The following is a 9,763-nucleotide window of genomic DNA, read 5'->3' on the forward strand; positions in this document are numbered from 1 at the left end:
TCGTGATTTCAACTGAAAGCTAAATTTGATTTTTCAAGTGACATGTCAGGATATTGGCAAAGTCACATATGAATCTTTTCTCAATTAGACAAAAATTGTATAGGTGAAGCTTTGGATTCATATAGAGAGAGGATAGGTGAAAGCATAACAGCGTGTCAACTTTGATCATGATTATGATGGGAAATGTGGGGTTAAAGTAATACGTAGAAACGTCCAATAATTCAGCTTATGCATACTCCAGCCTCTGGGGACCACTACAAGATGGTTGGATGTGTACATGTGACGAGTTCACTCCCCCCCTACAAAACTAAAATCCCATTCAATTTTTCCTTCCACTACCCAAGTCGTTTTCTGCCCTACTATTCATTAGTGCACTTCCCTTCCTTCGTGTATTCCACATCTGAATTTTGCTTCGGCTGTAGTTTCTTTTCACGCGTCATTGTCATATTTTTAATTATTGGTTTTATTTTTTAAAAAATATTACAGTTAAATGTACGGTTTGCCATGTTGGACTTGGATAAGGGCTTGGGTTTTTGGGTTTGGGGGTCTGTTACAGAAACACGGGCCGCAGCTAGGTACAGGCTGTACAGCTATGGTGAGGGCGATCGCTCCGTCCACCATTCCAAGGGCCTTCCTAAAAAGACTGGCCGTTGGGAGTGGTTGGGGCGCACGTGGCATGTCTTATCTTATCTTAAACGTTTTAATGTTCATTGAATTCTCCTTTTGTTCCTGGAAATTCATTTAATTTTGGGAAAGATATTTTTCTAGCCCAAAATTCATACTGGGATCGAGCCGATCCGCCCAAGGTAAGCTGGGTGGGAGGATTTTAGGCCCAAATGTACAAAACACCGGATATCAGACTCGTCCAGCCCAACACAAAGCCCTAGGGCGTGCACTGCTGGATAAACTGTCAAAGTTACAAATAGTGGGCCGTAGAGTATAGCCTGCCTGGGTTAATAAGTTGAGCAGAGAGCGACACACGTTACCCATCCTCAACCAGGCCGAGTTTGCCCAGCCACCGAGGACCTCATTCCTACAGATGGATGCATTTCTCATTCGATTGGAGAAGTTGGATTCAATAATTATTGTTCGCCATTTATATAATCGGATTCTGCAGTTAAAGGAAGTGTGCAAAGATTCACAGGGAAGCCAAGATTGTAAGATTTTTCCATCTCTAAATACGCGAATTAGGGTTTTTCGTAATTTCAAACCTATTTTACTTAGGGCTCGTTTGATTGCGTTTCGTATTTTTCTCCATTTTCCTGTGGAATCATTAAAAGCAGCGTGAAAATCTGCTTTAAAGAATACGAGAAAATTGACAACACACTTTGGCGGTGAGAGCGAACGTATGAATGGCGGTGTGGTGGTGATGGCGATGCCATATGGTGGTCCCCTTGACGAGTAAATCTGAATGGATTTGCCTCACGAGGAGATGTATCATGCTCGACTCGAGTACTTTTTGTTTTTTTATGCTTTTCATTTAATACTCGCAAACACATACATAGACAAATTCAAGCATGCTTGACCAGTTGTTGTAAATATCCTATGTATTTGGGCTTGCATTCTCTGGATTTTTCTGGCCAAATTATTAAATCTCCCTATCTTCCTTAAAACTATGTCAATTGTGGCTTGAAAGTTTAGAAATTTCAAATTCAGCGTCACATATTCAGAGCTGCATATAATTATTAGAATGAAGTCTACTGTTCTGCCTTACTATTAGATCTTTGTCTGTTTAGTTCTGACAAATTATGAGAGAAAAGAAAAAGACCGAATTAGAAGAAAAAGGGAAGGAAGATAAAATAGAAGTTTTGAGTTTGTCGGAATATCCTCCGTTCTTCCTTGAGTTATTTTCATGTTTTTCTTTTTAAACTGAAAATCAAAACTAGAAGTTTCAAGGTATAAATTCCCCTCTCCCCATTTTCACAGTGTTTTCTTTTTGTTTCTACCAGAGCCAAATCACAAATTGTTATCTTTCTTATTTCTTTCCTTTACTCTTATTGCTTTCAAGATCCAATTGCAAATTGGTTTGGGCCTGTTGGACAACATTTTCAAAAATTGTTTTTTAGAAATATTCTTGGAAACAATTCTCAATTGTTTTCAAGAATAAAACTCCGATTGGTATCTCGAATATGAAAAACAATTTTCTCAACTTATTCTTCATAAAGATACTGTACATAACGTATAATGCGGAAGTTTTCAAAGTATTATCTATCTTTTTAATTGTTACTCAAGAAACAACTGAAAATACCTTAAAATTGTCCTAAAAAACGACTTATTTTCAAAGTAGTTTCTTAAAAAAAAACTATTTTTTTGTCAAAAGTTTATCAAAGGTGTTTTCTAAGTTAGAAGAATAGAAAATTATTTTTAAGAACAGTTACCAGATAAGAATATTCCAAATGTGGATTTCTTGTTAGAATTTAATCTTCTTGAGATTACTGGAATTTGATATATAGTGAATTATAACATATGGAAGTGTCTTCTTAAATCACTGCCATATTTCCTAATTATTCTCATTCAATATTCTGCATATGGGGCACTGGCATTTGTCCTAACTTGAAACTAATTGTTAACAGTGAACGCACGCAAGCCTTAATCGTTCCCTTTGTCATACCTAATATCCAGGGTTGATACTGGCAGTATTTGTTATCCTTGTGGCTCTCTTATATAATCCTTGTCGGCAAACAGTTAAACCTTATTTATCTCTAAAATTCAAATCTTCGGGACCTTTTGACAGATTTGCATGGCAACACCTTGCCAGACCTTTTTATTAAAAAAATAATTCAATAATAATATAATTGTAATTATACTAGTTATAGTAATTAAAAGCATGGTTTTTTGTCTTTCCTTGCATCTATCATCTTTATATGCAGATTAGTTAAAACTTAGGATGATAAAGCTACTTTATGAAGACTTTCTTTTGGATGGCATAACTTTCCTTGGTATATGCATATTGCCATCTCTTTGTGTTAAGTTCCTTGGTTACACTAAACAGAGGATGTGCATATTCTACACAAAAGCCAATCTCACAAGGAACTGCTAATTTTGCTTTGAAAGTTCAAAATCTGTACCACTGGTTTCCAAATATGCATATTTCTTTACAAATTTTCCAGTTCGAGCAAGGATATTTATATTTGGTTTCTACATATCATGGTGCATATGACCCTACTGTTCAGAAGCAAAATCTATCCCTTGAATGAGGATAAATAATGTTACTCTGTTGTCAGACTGCTAACATTTTCCTAGAAAGTAAAAGGTATATTAACCTTTATTCCTTTGTTCCTACTCTCCCAACAAGTGTGTTTTTATTTTTATTATATAGTTAATATCTAGCGTATCTGAATGACACGACTTTCTTCAAGACTGGAGTTCAACTGTGAACCTGCATCAGATGTGTGAGCAACCAACCACACATTCACAGGATAATCCTTTGGAATTGCCCCACATCATAAAAAGGCAAATGGCCTGCATGTGACCACTTAAGTTGACTGAGGATCACGTGTGAGCCATGTGGTAGCGTGTTTTATGTTTTCTTATTAAATGACCCTCTTAACCTTGACTACAATTTTTTCATGCGAATGGTATGCCATATTCTTAGCATAGGAAGAAAGAAGTTGGGAACAACTTTAGTTATCTAGTAATAGGGAAAAAATTTAATCAAATGTGTGTTGCTGAAGCCATGTTCTGAGATTTTTCTCTTTCTTTTGGAGATTAAATGTGAAAGAAGTGCAATAAGAGAACAGATGGTATGCATTTGGCAAGGTCAGAAGCTGCAAGGATGAGAGGGAAAATGTGGAATAGAATGAAATAGATTACTTGGTAACCAAACTTGGAGATAAATTTGCTTTTCTTGTTCTCACAAGTATTTGTATGTGAGTGACTATCTGTTAAAAACCTTGACTGCACTGCAATGATGAAGGTTTTGTAGAGAAATGCTGTTTTCCTTACTTTGTCTTCTATTAATGTGCATCCTTTTAAAGTTCATTTGATAAGGGCATTCGTTTTCTTCCTGCAATTTGTTTGCCATAGGATGGACTAGTTTCAAATTAACTCTTTAGTCTATAGCATATTTCCCTAAACTGCCTCTGGTTCTTATGTTTCATGGAAGATGCTTGTTACTTGATCAATTGTGATTCTTTCTTCATAAGTACCCTAATTGTATTGTCTCATTAATCCATATGAATTTATTTCCTTTTTCTTTCTTTATTTTACTTGTCATTGGATAATCTCCTGCTACTTGTTATTTTGATTCATTATGGCAATCTGAAAAAGGATAAGAACACTGGAACCATCTTACTTCTACAGCATTTTGTGTTAACTCTGTTTATTAGTGTTATAATATGGACATATGTACATCATTTGTAGGTCTGTCCAAATGGGCATGTTCTCCTTGCACCTGTAGTTTGTTACAGCTTGGGTGAGGCCTGTGAAAAAGTTCTTTTGGTGTTCAAATATTAGCAGTCTGTACCAATATCCTCTTACTCTGTCATTAAAGCACCACCTTCCATTCCTTTACCAGCATCTAGCCTGCCAAGACAAACTCTTCCAAACTTTTTAAATTCAATATTTTCTGAAAATGTGGAAACTAAGGGTACGTCTATTAACATTCTTGAAGATAGTTATCAAAAACAAGGGACTGTTTGAAATTGGTCTTGAAAACAATTTTGTGTTCTTTAGAACAAAAGACAGGTTTCTAAAGAAACACGTTTGGGCAAATTTTTATGACAAAACAGTTTTTTTAGAATTTGTTCCGAAAACAAACTGATTTTTAAAATAATAATTTTCTTTTGAGAATTTGTTCTAAAAACAAGCTGCTGTTTATGATAAATTTGAGATCTTTTTCAGTTGCATTTTTGTAAAGTGTTGTGAAAAATAATTGAAAACAGAGATAATATTTTGAAAACTTTTGCATTGTAAGTGTATCGCATTTCATGGAAAGTAAGTTGAGAAAATTGTTTGTAGTTCCCAAATAGAATTTTGTTCATAAAAACAATTGAAAACTATTTTTAAGAACAATTGTCAAAAATTGTTATTTGAGAACTATTTTTAAACACGTCACTAAATGGACCCAAAGACAGTGTAAAAAATATGGAAGAATTGAAAACAAAAAGTTGCAGCCACCGGTCCTCCATATATCAAAGTGATCTTGCGTCTTTTGAGTCCCCACCTAAATGATTGATGGATGAAGGGTATACCACACATTGGCTCTACTTGTTGTGTAATGTTGACCACTGTTTGGTATTTGAATTTGGTTTTCAAGTTACCCACACAACACTTGGGCTAGGGATTTTTATTTTTATTTTTTGCCTAAAAAAATGAAGATATTGTTTGTGGATCATACAGTTGTTGAAGGCAACTCTTATCCCGTGATAATTGTGAATTTTTCTGTCAATTTCATTCTTTTCATATTTTCTTGGCTGTGTTGAGGAAAAGATATTATCTTATGCTTTCAAGATTAGGACTGATCATCTATTATTGTTTGTAGTGGACATGATTGCTTAGACTTCTAATATTGAGATATGGTTTTCAGTGACCCCAACAGCCATGAGCCCTTTTGTGGGGCTTCTTTGGTGGTTGAAGATGGATTTAATTATCAATTGTGATGCTTTTGATAGGAATTGGGCATTGCATCTGCGGTCTATAGATTGTTCAACTGTGTTTGCACACATTCCCATGGAGCATCATTTTAACTGGACTGGTGCTTGATTATTGTGCTCTTTTTCTCTTCTTGTGGCTTTAGTTTGATGGTTAAAAAGATTGAAACCACTTTTGTGTGGTGTAGGGAGGGCGATGCATGCATAATTATAAAGATGGTCAAGGGATAGGGAAAAAAAATAGCCACTCAGTCGATTGCCCACATCATTACTAAGTTTATCATTATCTGGTTTTAAACTAAAAAGCATAGCTCTCAATAACTCATGCTATTGATATGTCAAGGTAGATCAAAGTACCTTCTGCATTATTGTCACCATTCATTGTTGTTGTACTTGGTCTTTTATAAAATCCCATAGCCATCAACTCACTGAGACCCACAGCCATTAAGCCCCATTGACACCATCACCTTTTAACTTGCCCGTCCCACGACCAGGAATGGCTTGGGTCCTTTTTCATAGCCTTTTCCCGTGGGGGGTGGGGACTAAAGGTTATGTTACTCTTTTCTTTTTAGCTCTACTTTTCTCTTGTTAATTATCTAGTTGCAGTCAGTACTTTAGAAACTAGATGCAAAGTGGATGGCTTACCTCACCTCATTTTATAGTTAAGATTCTTTTTAACATTGATCGGTCGATGATCCTTCCTCAAATTTTAAGTGTTATTTTGAAGGCCTTTCAATAACATGGGTTTCTGTTCTCTGGACAGCAGATGGTGAACAATGACCATAGAACCTGCTTATTCCATTAGAAGGTGCTCACAATTGGACCCCAGTATCCACGGCGCTAGTCTCGCTCAGAATGTGCAGACACAATTTTATGGCTCAAGATGAAGATATGGTAAGAGAAAAGAAAAGGGGGGGCTGGGGCTGTCCGGCCATGATTGGTTTTTGATTGAATTCAATGTTCCACCGTTAGGAAGGACACTTCCTAGAAACACACACGCTCTCTCACACTCCCACCTTGTGGTTATGTGGACGCCATGCACTGAACTTAAATTATTGTTGCTTGCCCCTCTAGAGTTTTGCTGCCACCAGCCCTTGGCCCATAACGAGGGAAGAGTAATCAACCTTTTCTTAAACTTTTGTCCTGACCTGGATTCCTTCCTCCCCCTTTTCTGCATTTCACTTTTTCTTTAAGATGAGAGGTACTATGGAGTGGAGCATTTTTATTCTCACTTGGAAAGATGCCTTTTGTGCAATTTCCATTTTTAATGGGGAGAGAAATGACATGTAATTATCTCACAGTCGTGGTGCTGTAAATATGGAGGGATTTTCCTGGTCATTGAAAAAATGTGTATATACTGACATATTCTTTTAAAAGCTTTTGTTATGAGCATGATGATATGATCTCGTCATATGTATGTGGTTGTCTGATACTGTTTACTCGCAATAACAGTACTCAGTGATGAAATCAAATGAAAGTCAGTGTTCAAACTCCTGAAAATGCCTTTATTATCCCTTTTAAGGAAGAATCAATCTGCCAGATAAGCTTACATTGGATTCATTTGAAAACACTATTATTTCAGTCAGTTTCAATGGAGACTCCAAGTGTACCAAGACAGACAATTATTCAACACTCCCCCACAACAATGAAAAAGAAATGAACAGTCATCTTCAAAATGGAGGACGAAGAGCTAGAAAATGCAAATTCATTCTGGAATTCCCATCATCATTTTCCACTCATTTGGTACATCTTTATATATGGATTTATTATTTTATACACAAGGAAATAAATATGTAAAATAAAGTGCAAAGTGAGAAAGAAAAAATGGGAAAGTTTGAAACTTGCAGGAACCTAGTCTTTGCATTTGAGTTTCTCTTCCACAGCAATGGAGTTCTTGCAATGAGCAATTGCAGCTTGGATTGCAGCCTGCAACTCTTCCATGGTGCTGTCGCTTGTAGAAGAAGGAAGAGTTGCAGTTGCCACGAGAAGGCCACTGTTTGTTGGAGATGTCCTCATCGACGCCGGAGCTGAGAATTCCCCTCGCCTTCCTCTCAGCTCCTGTTTACCCCTCAAGCTTAAATTCCCTGAAAACGAATAAGGCTGCCTCCGGAATTGGATGTTGTCCCTCCTCCCTCTGAAGAACAAGAGGGGTCGAACCATTCTCACGTACCTTTTCAGTACATGGCTTACATCGAATCTCAGCTTTCTCTTCTGTTTCTCCTTCTCTTCTTTGTCTCCAATCTCACAGCCTTTTCGCCATCGCCCAAACAGGGAGAAGGACTTGGACTTGTTTCTTTCCTTTGTCTCGCTGCTGTTGCTTTGTTGATGGCGTCTGTTGCTGCTGCTGCTGATGTTGTTCTCGCTATTGCAGCTTCTCTTGATGTTCTGGCTATTGCTGCTGCTGCTGCAGTTGCTGCCATTGTTCTCGGGTTTTTGATCTTCTAGCAATTCTCTAATGGGGAGAGTGAAACTGTCCAAGGAATTGGTGGAGGAGCGAGGAGATACAGGAAGATGAGAAAGTAGGTGGAGGGGTAGCAAGTGACCGTGGAAGAAAATATCATCGGCCGGAGATAAATCTATGGCAAAGGTCGAAGTCTGCGCCTTAGCTTTATCTGGGATTGTGGTGGAGGAGGGGTGGAGAGAGATTGTGAAGGAGAATTCATGAGAAGGAGATGAAGAAGCCGAAGGTGGTGAGGCAGTGAATGGCGGCTGCTGTTGCTGCTTTACTGAGTGCCCTTCCTTCCCCTCCTGCCTCTCTCCAACTCTCTCTCTGCTCTTCTGCTGCTGTACGGTATCCATAACCCAAAACAAAAAGAGATGTCTGATACTGAGAAGATCTGGTTCAGTGTCTGGAGCTCTCTCTCAAACTCCTCAGTTTATGGGGATGCAAGGAAAGCCCATAGGGGTGAGGGATAAGGGGATTAGAAAGCAGTGGAGAGAGAGCCAGAGTCTTGTCAATCTTGTAGTTGAGCTTAGCGTGTCTTTTGTTTATATATATATATATTTTTGTTTTTAATGTTACCATTATTTTCCTTTTATGTATATAGAAAGAGAGAGAGAAAGAGTATGGTTGCAATGAAGCCGTGAAATATTCGGTGTGTGTCTTGAGGGTAGTGGGTCCTTGTCAAATCTAACACCTACAGGAGTGCTGACTCCGGAGAACGGAATCACAAGCTCCCAAGTTCTCACAGATGGATAACCAAACCACCCAATCACACCAATTTTGGGTATGCGTCTTTGTGCAGGAGAATGTGGACGTGCCATACGCTCGGGAAACTCCTCTACCAATAATAGCCTTGTAGTTTTTATTTTATACATGGAATTATACAATATCTCTGTTTTTGTGTCGAAGGGAGTATTGTACAATGTGGTGAGATGACGTCAGTCAAAGGACACACACACTAAGGGAGAAGATAAGGTTTCCAAATTTATGGTGGTAAGTCCAAGTCATCCTTCCTATTCGACCTATATTTCTATTATGCGGATTTGAATTTACATTGTTGAAATTCATGGTAGATATGCTGAATTTGACACTCACCTTTTTATCTTTTCAAATTTTGTTGTCCAAATCGTTTGACAATTGATGACCAACATTAAACTAGGTCCTAGGAACCTTTGGGATTGGCAGTAGCATGGCCCAATTCCTTTTTAAAGTTCCCCAACCACTTACCAAAGTTGGGACCAAATCACCTACAAACCACCTTTGATGCTTCACTTGAATTATAAAAGCCATTACCAGTTCTAATTTGGTGAAGCCACACTCGTTATTGGTGGTGGTTGATGTTAGTCGCCCCGTGATTATATTTCCCAGCCATACCAACAAGATTTCTCACGGATTGTTTTCAAACAACGCTATTTTTAATTTCTTCAGAGCTGAGGTAGGTTGGTTTCCCAAAAAAATCAAATGGGAAAAAAGATTTGAAAATGGGGTTGTGTACTTTGAAAGATATTTTTGATGGCATTTGCTGGCAGAGGTTGTTGTGTTGATGTTATGGAGAGAGAGAGAGAATGAGAGTGTGTGTGAGGTACTTCGTGGTATAATATTAATAACAACATTTATAGATGAAGAGGATTCAATGTTTGTTGGAGGCGATGGTCCCCCCATGATTTGAAAATATAAGGTCTACATACAGGACACTGTCACACTGAGAGCAGTCGGTTCCAAACTTAAA

At 37.7% G+C, this 9,763-nt stretch overlaps 1 protein-coding gene across 1 annotated transcript; it reads right to left on the minus strand.

Moving 5' to 3' along the window:
• Positions 1 to 7,282: 7,282 nt before the first annotated feature.
• Positions 7,283 to 8,648, minus strand: LOC100243702 (BRI1 kinase inhibitor 1). The gene has a single exon (XM_002284610.4). The coding sequence runs from the start codon at positions 8,388 to 8,390 to the stop codon at positions 7,443 to 7,445; it is 948 nt and encodes a 315-aa protein (XP_002284646.1). The 5' UTR covers positions 8,391 to 8,648; the 3' UTR covers positions 7,283 to 7,442.
• Between the last annotated feature and the right edge of the window lie 1,115 nt (positions 8,649 to 9,763).

Source organism: Vitis vinifera, chromosome 18 (genome assembly GCF_030704535.1).
Source record: "Vitis vinifera cultivar Pinot Noir 40024 chromosome 18, ASM3070453v1".
Lineage (NCBI taxonomy): Eukaryota > Viridiplantae > Streptophyta > Magnoliopsida > Vitales > Vitaceae > Vitis > Vitis vinifera.

Coding starts and splice junctions, on each gene's coding strand:
- LOC100243702 (XM_002284610.4), bottom strand. CDS start 8,390: ATGGATACCGTACAGCAGCAGAAGAGCAGAGAGAGAGTTGGAGAGAGG.